Source organism: Meles meles, chromosome 18, assembly GCF_922984935.1.
Source record: "Meles meles chromosome 18, mMelMel3.1 paternal haplotype, whole genome shotgun sequence".
NCBI classification, from domain to species: Eukaryota; Metazoa; Chordata; class Mammalia; order Carnivora; family Mustelidae; genus Meles; species Meles meles.
This window is the reverse complement of record NC_060083.1, coordinates 57,864,340-57,880,892: the sequence shown is the minus strand read 5'-3', so window position 1 is coordinate 57,880,892 and position 16,553 is coordinate 57,864,340. Positions and strand designations below refer to the sequence as shown.

The following is a 16,553-nucleotide window of genomic DNA, read 5'->3' as shown; positions in this document are numbered from 1 at the left end:
GAACCCCTGTGGCACCACACTTATTTCTAGGTGCTGGGAAGAAAGCAATCAACAAAATAAGTCCTTTCTATGCTAATGGGTGCTTTTGAAAACTCAAAAAAGAATATTGTTTTATAAGAAGAAGTGTCATAAGGAGGAATGGATGAGAGTTCAATGAATGGGGTGATAGAGGACGGAGTAGACTCTATCATTATGATGATGATGAGGATGATGAGGATGATGATGATGGTTCAGTTAACCACTGTAGAGCAAGCACATCATTAGTTTTCGATGTAATGCTCAGTGACTCCTTAGTTGCATAGAGCACCCAGTGCTCATCACAACGCGTGCCCTCGTTAATACCCACCACACAGCTACTCCATTCCCCTACCCACATCCCCTCGAAGACCCTAGGTTTGTTTCCCAGAATCCATATTCTCTCATGATTTGTCTCCTGTTGGGTGAGAGCCTCAGGCAGTTGAGGGAGGGAAGGTAGAAGGTCTGAACAAAGGCAAAGCTCAGGCCAGGGGAGGGTCCTGAGAGGCCAGTGGGCAGGACTCTGGGGGTAAGGTAGATGGATAGGCAAGGCAATCTATATTCCATATAGATGGAATCCAGCAAAGAATTATGCACCGTGACGGAGTGAGGTTTGTTCCAGGTAGAGAAGGCTGGTTCAACGTTGAAAACTGAATCATTGTAATCCACCATACCAAAGTAAGGAGGAGAAAAATCATAGGATCATATCAAATGATGCTGGAAAAGTGTATGACCAACTCTAATACCCACTCATGATCAAAAAGAAACTTATAAAAATATGAGTATTTTCAAGAAGGAATCTCTTAACTTTAAGAAGGAATAAGAAGGAATTTCCTCGACTTGATGAAGATCACCTAAAGGAAAAATACAGCTGACATTATTGTTAGTGATCAAAAACTGAGTTTTCCCTGTAAGATCCTGAGCAAGGCAGAGATGCCCACTCTCACCATATAGTCATCTTAGCCATGGCAATTATGGCCATTGCAGTAGGTCAGATAAAGAAATAAGGGCATGGAGAATGGAGAAGAAGAATAAAGCTGACCCTGTTTGCAGATGACATAATTGTCTATGTAGAAAATCTCAAGCAATCTACCACACCTCATAGAACTAAGAGGTGAGTTCAGCAGGTCATGGGATACAAGATGAACACACATCAGTCAATCACATGTCCATTTACTAACAAGTGAACTTATGGAAACCTGAAATAACATGCATTCCATTTACACTTACTCCAAAGAAAATGAAATGATTAGGTACAAGCATAACCAAATATGTCCTGGATATGGATGCCCCAAATGACAAAAGGCTGATGTCGGAAATCAAAGAAAATTTATATAATTTAAAGGCCTTTCTCCGTAAACCTGAGCTCTCATCTATCTGTCTGAAAACCAAATATCCTTCTTCCATGGGGCTCCAGAATTTCCATGAGCTCTGGCCCTCTGTCTGGAAGGATCTGGAGGGATCATGACAGGCCTTGATACTCGACTACAAAAGACAGTTCTGTTTTTTAGCTTTTGAACTTAAGTTCAGTTCATTAACATATACTGTATTTGAGATTCAGAGGTAGGAGTTAGTAAGTCATCAGTCTTACATCACACCCAGGTCTCATTACATCACGTGCCCTCCGTAATGTCCATCACCCAGTTACCCCATCCCCCCAACCCACCTCGTTCAGCAAACCTCAGTTTGTTTCCTATGCTCAAGAGTCTCTTATGTTTTGCACAAAAGGCATTTCTAGTCCCCAACCTCCAGGATGAGGATGAAGGTAATACCCAGAGCACACTTGTGGCAGTTCTTCAAGCCACCAATAGATGGCGATCGTGACCATTTCGCAAACTTGTGGGCAGCCCCTTCTTCAAGTACTTAAAAAGAATTCTCTAACAGGATTGCTTCTCTGCTGTTAGGTCCGCTGGGATGATTCAAATACTCTGATCCTGGCCACCCCAGGCGTTAGAACTAGACCCACTGTATCCTGGGTCTGGTTGACCTAGATGACCTTTCCTCCTCCGGCTCAGCCCTACAGTCGTCTTCCCTCCCCAAGCACCATGCTGCTCACCAGCTTGAGCTGTCTCCCTTGGGCTCAACTAGAGGTGGACCCAGACATTCACAGGTCCAGAGCTTGAGATGCAACCAGGGGTCCGGAGCCCAAAGGGTAGTTCAGACTAGAATAAGTCAGGACCCTCATCACCTGTGCCCCGGGGAGGGGATAGAACCAGGTAGAAAGACAGGACATCTCTGACTCTAGCCCAGGGCTTCCGCTTTATTGAGAAGCAGTGCCCACATGGCTCTTCTGGAATTCATACTCCCTGGAAGAGGTCGATAGATCCAGTGCCCCCTCCCGACCACGGTCAGCTGACATGGAACTTGGTATGGTGACACCTGGCGATGCTTCCCCTTATTGCCCAGGAGTGAGGGAAGCAGCTCTTTCAAGGACTCCCTGGGATCCGTGCCAGCAAGGTCTAAGGGAAGGTGGCTGAGGGGATGGGAAACAAGGAGGCAGAGGGGCGAGGACCAAGAAGATGGGCAGAAATGGGCAGGAGGTTGGGGTGGGAGGGTCTATCTTGCAGCGCAAGGAGAGAAGTCTGCCCTTGGCTCTTGCCTGGCCTCCCGTTAGCAGCATCAATTGTCGTCTTTAACATATTGTCTAAATTGAACTATCAATACAATCATAGGGCTGCCCTGACTTAAATGTTCATCCTGCTATTTCTGCATGTGTCTTATTCGAACTAAACACGAGGGAATTAACTTTGTGATTCAGGAATCATTTTCCTAGACCAATTAATTGTGCCCTATGACCACTTGCATATCCAAAAGTTGATTCCTGAGCACGTCCACGAGCTGTGAGCACACAGCGCAGGGGTCTGTCCCAGTGTCCTAGATAAGCTGGTGCCCATGGGGACACTGTCAGAGAGTAGGGACACCTGAGGCTCCAGGTGCAGGCAGGCCGGGGAACTCTTCATCCTCCAGGCTAACACTGGGACCCAAGTCAAGAACTTACCTCTTCCCACTCTCAAATAGCCCAGAATGTTTGTAACCCTACTTGGACATCCCTCTTTTCTTCAGACTCTTGAGAGTTTCACAAAACAAAAGTCTCCCAGGTGTTTTTAAGCCTCACAGAGACCCTAAAGCCAAAGAGGAATAAAGCAGATACTTCTGATTCCAGACCAAGGAAAGGCACTAACATTTGCCTGTAACTTGGTCTTTCCTTCATCACTATTTCCCTCGCAAAACGCAGACCCAGTTCACGTGGGGATGGTCCCCATGCTCTTCCATGCTCAGCCTGCTGACATCCTGGGTGTTTTCTCTGTGTCTCTCTGTAGCAGCCCCTTGAAACACCTGCATTCCACCAACTCTAGGAGATGTCCTGGGAGGCCACACTGCAGATGAGAAGAACCAGGTTTTGGATCTTCCTGTTGAGTCCTCACATGGATCTTCCTGAATGAGGTCCTCGTGTGCAGGCTTGGGGTTGAAGAAGTCAGTTGCCACAGGGTCAGATACACACGTGTGTCCGTGAGGGTTCTCTGGACAAACAGAACCAGTAGGAGAAGCATGCCTGTGAAGAGTTCATTAACGGAAGAGGCTCCCACGGTGATGGGAGCTGAGGAGCACCCAGGAGAGCGGGTGGTGAAATCCATTCTGAGTTCAAGGGCCTGCGAGCCCGGAGTACAGAGGGTGGGAAGAGATGGACGTCCCAGCTGAAGCCATCAGGCAGCAAAGGGCGAATTCCTCCTTCCTCTGCTGGTCATCCACTTCTACTCAGACCCTCAACAGATTGGACTGGATGAGGCCCACCCACCCCAGAGAGGGCACCTACCTCACTGAGTCCACGGATTCAAATGCTCATGTCATCCAGAAACGTGCTCCCAGACACACCCAAGATCATCTTCCATCTGAGCAGTCCGTGGACAGTTAACCCATACCGTGAATCATCACACCGCAGACTCAAACCTGAAGTCAAATTTCTGTTGTAATTGCTCTGTGCACCTGGTGGGTCTTCCAACTTCTCAACTCAGCCACGAGTTGCAGAAACTCAAGTTTTTACAAAAGGAAGATGCAATGGGAAGTGAAGGAGAGCTGGAAGAGAAGGTGGTGGGCTGAGAAGACTGAAGAAACCCTGAGTCCCTGTCAAGTTTCTCAAATTGTGTTACAATGGCCACCAGCTGCCTGACAAACCCTCTCATTCTGCAGACCCTCTCCTGGGTCTGGAGATGGTGCTTCTCCCTCTTGCTGGTTGCTGGCCACTCTCTGCCTGCCAGCATCATGGTCTTTGGGAAAGGCACTTGAGCCGTCAAACCAGAGGAATCTGCATTCCATCCTGATATCATCACTCAAGATATGCTTCTGCTTAGGTTATTGGTGCCTGAGATTTAGGCAGGGTAAGTAGTTGCGGGGAAGATTATGGAAACTCTTTTCTGTGTGACAGAATGAACATCTATACCCCCCACCCAAATCAAGCAAAGTTTCAGAGGTATACTTTCGTGTTTTGATGTTTGGTTTTTAAAAATCTTTTATTGGCGTGTCACAGGGGAACTGGAAATTGCACAAATATAAATACATAGATATCTGATATTTTAGGAATCAAATCCTTTCACAGCCTCCACTTGGACCAGATACCCTCATCCCTTGACAGGGGTCCTCTATATTGTGTCAGGGTGGGTGTGGGATCCCCAGATATGGCAGAAACAATGGCACATGACCTCCAAGGATAAATCATAAATATGATGTGCCTTGCTCTTCTTGGATTACTCTCTGTGGGAGAAGCTGGATGCCCCATCATGCAGACACTCGAGCAGTTGTATTGGGTGAGGAGCTAAGGACTCCTGCTTACCCAAAGTGGACACGTCATCTCTGAAGCAGATCCTTCTGGCCAGTCCAGCCTTCCAATGAGTATAGCCTGGTCAACATCTTGACCACAATGTTGTGAAAGAGACACGCTGAGCCACAACCACCCAGATAAGACACTCTTTTTAGATTTGTGACTTTCAGGAAGTGTGAGATAATGAATATTTATTGTTTCAGCCACCAAGTTTTGGGGAATTTGTTAGACCATCATAGATATTGCATCTCGTTGGACCACAGTTGTCTAGGGCCATGTCTGCAGCCAATTTTGTGTTTATTCATTCACTCAATCACTCATTCACTCCTTCTGTGAACAGTTATCAGAAGCCGACCATTGGTCACAAAGTGCAGTTGGGCACTGGCTTCTTGTGTGATGAATGAAGCAGACCCAGAATGCTGCTATGATATGAGCTCTATCCCAGTGGGGGAGATTCACAGAACCACCCAAGGAAACTTACGTACAAGCTTTGGTGAACGATGGAGGAATCAAACACGGGTTTGTGATTGAGACAACAGCGTGACCCTAGGAAGAGTGATCGGGGAAGCCTTTCTAAGGGAGTAGGTCCAAGGTGAAATCTATAACGTAAGATGGAAGAAGCAGTGAGAAAAGGTGGAAAGAGGATCCAAGGAGAGGGACAAACAGATGCTAAGTCCCTGGGGATGGGTGGGCTCTGTGGCTAGAGCATTGAGCACATTGGCAAAGGGGAGCAAGATAGAAATGCAGAACCCAGCAGTGGCTGGGCCACAGACCATGTAAACCAAGCAAGGGCAGAGACTGGGTGGGGAATTGTAGTGTTGGGACAAAGAGTGTACTGGCTACTCCTGAGTATTATTGAAGAGCTCTCTTGGTAATGAGTGGAAGGACGGAGGACAAGGCACGAGGGGACTGGGAGGAATAGGGATGTCACCATTGTCCTGAGAGGAGAGAGGATTGCTGTAATGCCAGGAGGAAGAGAGGCTATGGGAGATGGAGATGCTAGAAGAAATATTAATGGGGAGGGGCAGAGAGACGAATATTTGGTAACGGATCTGACTGCAATAACTCTGGGAATATTGTGGCCTTAGATTGGGATAAGATAGTGTGGGGGAGGAGCAGATCTGGGCAGAGAGTGTTTAGGGGGAAATCGATAGATGTGATTGAGCATGACAAGCTTGAGGAGTTGGCATAACCCAGGCAAGATGTTGGGTCCTGCACCATGACCTGCCTCCCTACCATTTCCAGTGTAAACTCACACCAAACCCATCATGTCATGAGAATTAGCCACCCTGAGTTAGGACAGACCCACCTCCCCACCTCCCGGCAAGGACCATCCCCCAACTCTACACCTTGTAGAGGCCCCTGGTCATCATGTGAACCCAAAATGGACACCGGCAGTCAGTGCTTTGTCAGACCACCCTCTTGATACACAACGGCCCTTTGTACCACTGGATGGAGAGGAGAAGCCCAGTCTCAGCATCACATGTCCCCAACGTACCACCAGCTCCTTAAATCTCCGGACTTTCTTGTCTGTTGTCAGTCCTCTGCCCCGAGAGTCACAGTAGAGTGGACTTTGCAAAGAAGAAAGAGTCAAAGTGAGGTGCGCACGGGGTTGGTGATGGCCGTTCCATGTCCATTTTTCAGAACAGGAAAACACACAGGAAGGAAGAAAGTCTGGGGATTTGTACCCTGGTTAGAAACCCAGCACCCAGTTGGAATCTTTGAAGGCATCAGAGGTCACAGTTCCAACTTGTGTGGCCAAGGTGAGCAGGGGTCGCATGGGGACTGTGGCTGCTCAGAGCTGCAGGCTGGGGGCTCCTAACACCACTGTGGTCACCACTGATGCCTGAGAGGATGGGCAGTTGGGAGCTCCACCCCAGACATGATCTCTCCTGACCAAAAGGAAATGACATGTCATAGGGGTGGGGACATTCCCCAGAGGAAATGCTCACAGTGTTGCTCCACTGTAAGGGGCACGTGTGGATGGTGAGAGGAGCAGATATTGGCTGCGGAAGGGGTCGGCAATCCCAGTCCAGTCCTGGACCAGGAGCTGTCTTGTCATCGGGATTGAGTGGGTCTGGGGCACCAGGTCCAGGATTCTGCCTCAGCCCTTTCTGCTTCTGTCCCGCAGTTTCCTGCACCCCAACCAGCTTGAGTCGGCGTGGAAGAAGATTGTGAGAACAAGCACAGGCAGGACGAGGAAGCAAAGCGGCCCCAGAAAGCAGAAGTGGGCCCTGCAGAGAGGACCCTCTGTGAGGAGGCTTGAAATTGTCCCCCGCCAGGAGCCTGGCATTGCTGTGGGTGACGTCTGTGCTGCAGACATGACCCCAGAGGACGGGAGGCCGTGGCTGCCTGCAGCGCTGCTCCTTCTGCAGTTCCCAGGTGAGCGGGGCTGAGCTGGGCAGGGAAGTCTGCCCTGAGTGGGAAGGAGGGAGACAGGGGGACGAGGGTGTGAGGCAGCCCAAGGGGAGGAGGAGGATGTGGGTGGGAGGACGGAGAGCAGAGAAGATTCTCAGATCGACCAGCACTTCCTCAGCAGTGACCAGGAGGATTCAGTGCATCAGCGGGTGAGTCGTGTCCTCTGTGCCAGAAAGAGCGGCCCTGACAAGAGGGGAGGCCAGTGACCAGCATTACTGTAGAGTCACAGTCAGAAATGATGTCTCCGTGCATCACACACACACACACATGCACACACACCAAGGACACACTCTCCTTGTGCCACGCTGTGCTGTGAGTAGGGAGCTACAGCCATTCCCTCTGGTCTCAGGAAAGGCCTGTCTCCTGCCAAGGCCTCCTCCAGACCCTGAGGGCCCTTCAGGGACTCAACAGTCAACTTGACCTCAGATCCCCTTGACCCAGGCCCATGTGGTAAGGGGTCACACTCGGCTGTGTTTTCCAGGTTGTTGGTCTCTGCGTGGCCCCATCTCCGTGATGGGCACCGTGGGGGGATCCGTGAGCGTGCAATGTCAGTACGAGGAGGAATTCAGAGAGAATGCCAAGTACTGGTGTAGGAGCCCATGTGTGTGGACTATGGTAAAGACCAAAAGGGCAGACAGAGAAGTGAGGAAGGGCCGTGTGTCCATCAGGGACCATCCTGCAAACCTCACCTTCACAGTGACCTTGGAGAGCCTCACAGAGGATGATGCCGGGACATACCAGTGTGGGATCGATACATCAGTCCTCCAAGAATATTTGCTCGACCTCACCTTCCCAGTTGTGTTGTCTGTGGATCCAGGTGAGCTGTGCACACCCCTGCCCCCACACCAGCACCAGGGCTGCCTGAGACTGGGACTGATCATCCCGACCCCAGCAGGAACGCGGGGGGACGTGGGGTAGAACAGCGGGGTGAGGATGCAGTGGGTGACGCAGGACACCAGGGGTGTGTCCATGGTTGTGTGTATGCGTATGCGTATGTGTGTTGTGTCTGTGTGTATGTCCATGTGTGTCTAGGTCTGTGTGCAGGTGTTGTGTTGTTTGTACACTCACACAAGCACATGCACACCTCTGGCTGACCTCCGCGTGCCCCGCCCTGACACACTCTCACACCTAAAGCTCTCCCAGCGTGGGCCGTGCGAATAGCCCTAGTCTGGGGACAACTGTCTGCCTTCCTGTCCTGCCAAGGGTCCTGTCCTCGCTGAAGGTGTCCTGAGCCTCTTCCTGGACGTCTCTCTGTCCTCCCAATAGGGAACGGGACCTTAGGGCACTGGTTTCTCTCCCTTACTGGCTGCCCAGGACCCCGGGGCTCTAACAGGACATCACTGTGTCCTGGATGGCTCCTGAGCCCAGCCTCACAGCTGTGATCCTGGGGGTCTGCAACAACCTCGACAGGGGCCCAAGAAGGAGCCCCAGACCATGATGTGGGGCTTCTGTGAGCATTTGGGGAACAGCCTGCCCCTCCCCCCTGCCCCTCCCCAGCCTCCTCTGGCAACTGGTCCCAGGAACCCAGAAAATACCTGAAAGCTCCCCCCAGACAAAGGAGAAAAATGGGTTCTCAGGTCCTATGGCCCCAAACATATTTCCATGTGCTGCAAAGAATTCTTCCTTTCTAGAGCCCTGATTTTGTTTCCTGAGAACCTCCTGGAGTTCATCCTTCTAAATGTTTAGGTTTCTACCTTGTGTTCTTATTTCTCATGTCCCTGATTCCCCTGTGATGTTGTCCTTCTTGTAACTCTTCATCTCTCTCACACGGGGCATTTCCCTTCCAGGCCCCTTGTGGGTTCCTATTTAACAGTGAGGAGCTGAGTGTCCTCGGACACCACCGCCTGGAAGAGAAAGACCATTGTTCAGCTGGTCTCAGAACAGGGAGCTTTCTGTGTGGTGCCCTGGGTCTGTGTCTGTCTCACTAGATCTTTCTTTCTGTCTATCCTTCTGTCCTGTGGCCACCCATGTTCACAGTTCTGGCTGAGAGTTCAGGGCCTGAGTGCACTGAGCGCAGGACCCATCATTCAGTGTGGACTCTGCTGAGCGCCCTGTTTCATGGTCCTCACTCCAGACATCAGCCCTGCCTGAGGACCCGGCCCCCGGCCCCAGCTTTGGATCAATCTCTACAGAGGAAACTCAGCCCATCCTCTGCCAGGGGAAACCAGGGGTAGGGTGCCTGAGCCCAGAGCCCTGAGCTCCTTCCACACACTGTCCCATGCCCTGTTGGGAGGATGTTCTGCCTCTGAAATTCCCCACCTGGCCAAGGTGCACCTGCAGAGGAGACCAGGGAGCCTGAAGTTCGAGGCAGGACTAGGTGTGGCGTGGACAGATGTGGCGCCCAGACACCTGTCGAAATGGCCTGAGGGACCAGGACTATGTGAGTCGGAGGCAACAGGTGACAGAGAATGGGAGACCCTGGGGGAGGACAGCAGGACTGACATGTGCTCTGCCCCCCACAGACAGCACTGCAACCCCCAGCTCTGTGAGGCCCCCCAGTGCTCCAGGTCTTCACAGGACACTGCCAGCTCCCACATGGGACACTGCGACCCAGCAGGAGTCCTCCACTTCCAGCCAACATCCTGGGTAAGGGACTAGCAGCTGGAGACCTTTGACCCCTGGGTGATTTCTGGGGAACACGGAGGACAGAGCTGTGTGGGTGTGACTGTCGTGGCCTCCGTCCTGCTTTATTTACCAATTCCACACCTAACGGTGGAAGTCCTACCGTGTGCCGGGGCGCACTTCTAGAGACACAACCCTGGGCCACCGAGACACAGTCCTGCTCTGAAAAAGCTGGGAAATTCACACAGTGGACAACTCAACCTGAGAACAGATGGGTCAGGGAGAGCATGTGCAGCAGAGTGATGGGGGTGGGAATGCCCTTCCATACACAATGATCAGGGAGTCCTGGCCAGTGAGAGGACATTTCCCTGGAGACCTGTAGGATTGGGGGAGCCGGCACTCAGGTATCTGCAGAAATCCGGCTCCAGGAAAAGGGAAGACAAGTGCCAGTGTTGTGCAAAGGGGGCCTTCAGGACGTCGCCCAGGCCAGGTGCTCTGGGGTCCCCTGGGCTCTCTTCCCTGCTCCCTCCCAGGCCCTCACTGGAGAGTCATCCTATTGCAGACCAGGCCACAGAGGGAGAGGAGAGGTGAGTGGGGTCATTCATTCCCTCCATCATTAACCTCTGAATCTCAAGGCTAAGGTTTGGAGGGACCACACAGGTGCCAGATGGACCCTGGGACTAAAGCAAACACTCCATTCCCTCCTGGGAACTACTGGTTATGGGAGAGCAGACATTAGACAAGCAACCCAGCACTGATTTCTAGTCCATAGACAGGGTCACTGACCATGGGGAGGGATTCGATAGAACTTTTTTCCTGGGCCAGGTCCTGCCTGCTTCCTGGGGTCTCCTAATGTCACTCCAATAGCCAGGCCTTCTCCATGTCCACATCCTGTCTCAAGGGCAATTGTTAGCCTGAAGGTCACAGAAGTGGTCTGATGATGGGGTGTCCCAGGACATGGACCAACGTGGACCTGATTTCCTTCTGGACTGCTGGGGCCACAGGACATGGGCACAGGGACAGAAGGAAAGTGGAGGGTACCAGGGCATTTCCCTGAAGATGGGGCTCACTGCCTGTCACCGTGTCCCCCACAGGTCCCTACTGAGCAGCATCTACTTTCCTCTCCTTCCTGGTCTTCCTGGAGGTGCCCCTGGTCCTGAACATGCTTAGTGCTATCCTCTGAGGAACAGGCCTCAGAGGGGATCTGATGGGAGGGGGCATCAGCCTGATAATGCCAGTAACACCAACTGCCCATTAACTCATAGGAAGATGGTGTGCGTGCGAAGACAGTGGGCATGATGAAGGGAATCCAGATTCACTGAAAACAAATGACAAAGAGTCTGTTTGGGTTTGGATTTCCTCAAATCAGATGGAGAGACAAGGACTTAGGTGCAATTAGTTTATGGAATGGTGATCCCAGGAAGCAGAGGAAGGGATCAAGGAGGTGGGTAAAGCCAATGAAGTGTGCTTTGATGGAGGAGCTATCACAGGGCAGCTGGGCTCCGTCACTGGGCATCCTCAGATGTGCTGTGTAGGATGCCCCCCAGTCTGTCCCGCCGAGCCATGAGGAAGCTGAGGCAGTGATCAACATCCGTCTGTCCTCATGGTGGAGAAGATGGTGGGGCTTCCTGTTTCTCACAGAAAATGAGGGAAGTCCCCTGATCTAGAGAGAGTACTGTAGGCAAAGAGCCTTCTTATATTCTCACAGAGAGATGAGGGAAGGCCCCTCATCTGGAGAAAGAGTATGGCAGGCAGACAGGCCCTCCTGGGGACATGGATTCTGTGCCATATGCGGCGCGTTGTGCTCAGCAAGCTGAGCTCTCCTATAGCTAAAGAGAGTCCTCAGGCAAAGAGGTGAGGAGCTGGAGGGGGAAACCACTGGCCGGTCCAAGACTGTCCACAGCTGGCCCGGAGTTCAAATGGGGAAAGAGGATATGAGCCAGGGTGCCAAGTGGGTGTGCAAGAGGGTCCCAGTGTGACCTTGGTGAGGACCTCAGCCAAACCACAGGCTGAGAGCCAGGCGAGGGTCTGGCGAGGTGGAGAGCTTCTAGAAAGGTCCCGTGTGGGGAGGGGACACAGCACTTGTGAGGAGCTGGCATGGGGACAGTTACTAGGATGGGCAGGTGAGGGGATTGGCCATGAGCTGAGCTTGGGGTGCTCACTCCTGGACGCTGATGGAGGTTATTGAGCAGTTTCAGCAGAAGAGCTTCTCCAACGATCATATTGAAGCTGAGTCCAGACTAGTTGAGAGAGGAGAGCTTTTATAAGGGAGCATTTCGCCCTCAAAATCTGTCCCCGCAGGAGGAAGTGAGTATTGAGGGTTGTGGGTTCAGAGAGCTGTTTCTGGGAGCCAGAGCCTCCTGGGTGTCCTCTTCTCCCTTTTTCTCCATTCCTCACCACCACATCCTCATGTGTCTGCTGTGTCCTGATGCTCAAGGTCAAGTCTTGACGGGACGACAGGAGACTGGGGCCCTTGGTGCTGGTCCATGCAGCCTTGAGGCTGATATTGATTTCTGAGGCCACAGGACTTGAGCACAAAGGCAGGTGGGGGCAGAGCCTGGGCCTCGTGTCCAGGAGGAAACTCCTGCCAGTCACCGTGTCCCTCCTACAGGTCCCTGCTCGGCAGCGTCCACTTCCTGCTCCTCATTCTGCTGAAGGTGCCCCTGTTTCTGATGATGCTCAGTGCCGTGCTCTGGGTCAACAGGCCTCAGTGGGCAATTTGTGGGCACCAGAGTCAGCCTGATGAAGACAACCTTCAGCCTTCTTTGCCCATCCATATCCTGTCCAGGGACAACACCACTTAGACTAGAAGAGGAAGAACTTCTGGCCCCAGACCTGTCTCCTCTCCCCTTATTGCCAAAAACTGGTAACAAACAAATCATTCAATACTTGAAGAAGCAATGAGATCCATTACACACACAAGTCGATGTGCGTGGCGTTTTGCTGGGGAGAATGGGGGAGGGACGCCCTAGGACTCCTAACTCGTGAGCAGAGAACACCAAGCACAGCCCAGGTGACCAGAGAGCCCGAGGTGAGGGAAGGCCTGCTTTCAATGACCTTGTCCTCTTGAGAACCCCCAGTGCAGGCTCTCAACGCAACGTTCCTTCCTTTCTACAACCACTCACCAAATATTCACCAAGAACCCCTGTGGCACCACACTTATTTCTAGGTGCTGGGAAGAAAGCAATCAACAAAACGAGGCCTTTGTATTCTAATGGGTGCTTTTGAAAACTCAATAAAGAATATTGTTTTATAAGAAGAAGTGTCATAAGGAGGAATGGATGAGAGTTCAATGAATGGGGTGACAGAGGACAGGAGTAGACTCTTTCATTATGATGATGATGATGAGGATGATGATGATGGTTCAGTTAACCACTGTAGAGCAAGCACATCATTAGTTTTCGATGTAATGCTCAGTGACTCCTTAGTTGCATAGAGCACCCAGTGCTCATCACAACGCGTGCCCTCGTTAATACCCACCACACAGCTACTCCATTCCCCCACCCACATTCCCTCGAAAACCCTAGGTTTGTTTCCCAGAATCCATATTCTCTCATGATTTGTCTCCTGTTGGGTGAGAGCCTCAGGCAGTTGAGGGAGGGAAGGTAGAAGGTCTGAACAAAGGCAAAGCTCAGGCCAGGGGAGGGTCCTGAGAGGCCAGTGGGCAGGACTCTGGGGGTAAGGTAGATGGATAGGCAAGGCAAGCAGATGGAATCCAGCAAAGAATTATGCACCGTGATGGAGTGAGGTTTGTTCCAGGTAGAGAAGGCTGGTTCAACGTTGAAAACTGAATCACTGTAATCCACCATACCAAAGTAAGGAGGAGAAAAATCATAGGATCATATCAAATGATGCTGGAAAAGTGTATGACCAACTCTAATACCCACTCATGATCAAAAAGAAACTTATAAAAATATGAGTATTTTCAAGAAGGAATCTCTTAACTTTAAGAAGGAATAAGAAGGAATTTCCTCGACTTGATGAAGATCACCTAAAGGAAAAATACAGCTGACATTATTGTTAGTGATCAAAAACTGAGTTTTCCCTGTAAGATCCTGAGCAAGGCAGAGATGCCCACTCTCACCATATAGTCATCTTAGCCATGGCAATTATGGCCATTGCCATAAGTCAGATAAAGAAATAAGGGCATGGAGAATGGAGAAGAAGAATAAAGCTGACCCTGTTTGCAGATGACATAATTGTCTATGTAGAAAATCTCAAGCAATCTACCACACCTCATAGAACTAAGAGGTGAGTTCAGCAGGTCATGGGATACAAGATGAACACACATCAGTCAATCACATGTCCATTTACTAACAAGTGAACTTATGGAAACCTGAAAAAACATGCATTCCATTTACACTTACTCCAAAGAAAATGAAATGATTAGGTACAAGCATAACCAAATATGTCCTGGATATGGATGCCCCAAATGACAAAAGGCTGATGTCGGAAATCAAAGAAAATTTATATAATTTAAAGGCCTTTCTCCGTAAACCTGAGCTCTCATCTATCTGTCTGAAAACCAAATATCCTTCTTCCATGGGGCTCCAGAATTTCCATGAGCTCTGGCCCTCTGTCTGGAAGGATCTGGAGGGATCATGACAGGCCTTGATACTCGACTGCAAAAGACAGTTCTGTTTTTTAGCTTTTGAACTTAAGTTCAGTTCATTAACATATACTGTATTTGAGATTCAGAGGTAGGAGTTAGTAAGTCGTCAGTCTTACATCACACCCAGGTCTCATTACATCAGGTGCCCTCCGTAATGTCCATCACCCAGTTACCCCATCCCCCCAACCCACCTCGTTCAGCAAACCTCAGTTTGTTTCCTATGCTCAAGAGTCTCTTATGTTTTGCACAAAAGGCATTTCTAGTCCCCAACCTCCAGGATGAGGATGAAGGTAATACCCAGAGCACACTTGTGGCAGTTCTTCAAGCCACCAATAGATGGCGATCGTGACCATTTCGCAAACTTGTGGGCAGCCCCTTCTTCAAGTACTTAAAAAGAATTCTCTAACAGGATTGCTTCTCTGCTGTTAGGTCCGCTGGGATGATTCAAATACTCTGATCCTGGCCACCCCAGGCGTTAGAACTAGACCCACTGTATCCTGGGTCTGGTTGACCTAGATGACCTTTCCTCCTCCGGCTCAGCCCTACAGTCGGCTTCCCTCCCCAAGCACCATGCTGCTCACCAGCTTGAGCTGTCTCCCTTGGGCTCAACTAGAGGTGGACCCAGACATTCACAGGTCCAGAGCTTGAGATGCAACCAGGGGTCCGGAGCCCAAAGGGTAGTTCAGACTAGAATAAGTCAGGACCCTCATCACCTGTGCCCCGGGGAGGGGATAGAACCAGGTAGAAAGACAGGACATCTCTGACTCTAGCCCAGGGCCTCAGCTTTATTGAGAAGCAGTGCCCACATGGCTCTTCTGGAATTCATACTCCCTGGAAGAGGTCGATAGATCCAGTGCCCCCTCCCGACCACGGTCAGCTGACATGGAACTTGGTATGGTGACACCTGGCGATGCTTCCCCTTATTGCCCAGGAGTGAGGGAAGCAGCTCTTTCAAGGACTCCCTGGGATCCGTGCCAGCAAGGTCTAAGGGAAGGTGGCTGAGGGGATGGGAAACAAGGAGGCAGAGGGGCGAGGACCAAGAAGATGGGCAGAAATGGGCAGGAGGTTGGGATGGGAGGGTCTATCTTGCAGCGCAAGGAGAGAAGTCTGCCCTTGGCTCTTGCCTGGCCTCCCGTTAGCAGCATCAATTGTCGTCTTTAACATATTGTCTAAATTGAACTATCAATACAATCATAGGGCTGCCCTGACTTAAATGTTCATCCTGCTATTTCTGCATGTGTCTTATTCGAACTAAACACGAGGGAATTAACTTTGTGATTCAGGAATCAATTTCCTAGACCAATTAATTATGCCCTATGACCACTTGCATATCCAAAAGTTGATTCCTGAGCACGTCCACGAGCTGTGAGCACACAGCGCAGGGGTCTGTCCCAGTGTCCTAGATAAGCTGGTGCCCATGGGGACACTGTCAGAGAGTAGGGACACCTGAGGCTCCAGGTGCAGGCAGGCCGGGGAACTCTTCATCCTCCAGGCTAACACTGGGACCCAAGTCAAGAACTTACCTCTTCCCACTCTCAAATAGCCCAGAATGTTTGTAACCCTACTTGGACATCCCTCTTTTCTTCAGACTCTTGAGAGTTTCACAAAACAAAAGTCTCCCAGGTGTTTTTAAGCCTCACAGAGACCCTAAAGCCAAAGAGGAATAAAGCAGATACTTCTGATTCCAGACCAAGGAAAGGCACTAACATTTGCCTGTAACTTGGTCTTTCCTTCATCACTATTTCCCTCGCAAAACGCAGACCCAGTTCACGTGGGGATGGTCCCCATGCTCTTCCATGCTCAGCCTGCTGACATCCTGGGTGTTTTCTCTGTGTCTCTCTGTAGCAGCCCCTTGAAACACCTGCATTCCACCAACTCTAGGAGATGTCCTGGGAGGCCACACTGCAGATGAGAAGAACCAGGTTTTGGATCTTCCTGTTGAGTCCTCACATGGATCTTCCTGAATGAGGTCCTCGTGTGCAGGCTTGGGGTTGAAGAAGTCAGTTGCCACAGGGTCAGATACACACGTGTGTCCGTGAGGGTTCTCTGGACAAACAGAACCAGTAGGAGAAGCATGCCTGTGAAGAGTTCATTAACGGAAGAGGCTCCCACGGTGATGGGAGCTGAGGA

General features: G+C 50.8%; 1 protein-coding gene across 2 annotated transcripts; it reads left to right on the top strand.

The window, feature by feature from the left end:
* The first annotated feature begins 6,825 nt into the window (after positions 1 to 6,825).
* On the top strand, positions 6,826 to 13,002 carry LOC123929340 (CMRF35-like molecule 6). 2 transcript variants are annotated; one of them, XM_045984885.1, is made up of 5 exons: positions 6,826 to 7,213; positions 7,731 to 8,066; positions 9,712 to 9,835; positions 10,345 to 10,398; positions 12,423 to 13,002. In XM_045984885.1, the coding sequence occupies exons 1-5, from the start codon at positions 7,153 to 7,155 to the stop codon at positions 12,613 to 12,615; spliced, it is 768 nt and encodes a 255-aa protein (XP_045840841.1). In that variant the 5' UTR covers positions 6,826 to 7,152; the 3' UTR covers positions 12,616 to 13,002. The 2 variants fall into 2 exon arrangements, with proteins under 2 accessions (XP_045840841.1, XP_045840842.1); XM_045984886.1 differs by lacking the exon at positions 10,345 to 10,398.
* Positions 13,003 to 16,553: the final 3,551 nt, after the last annotated feature.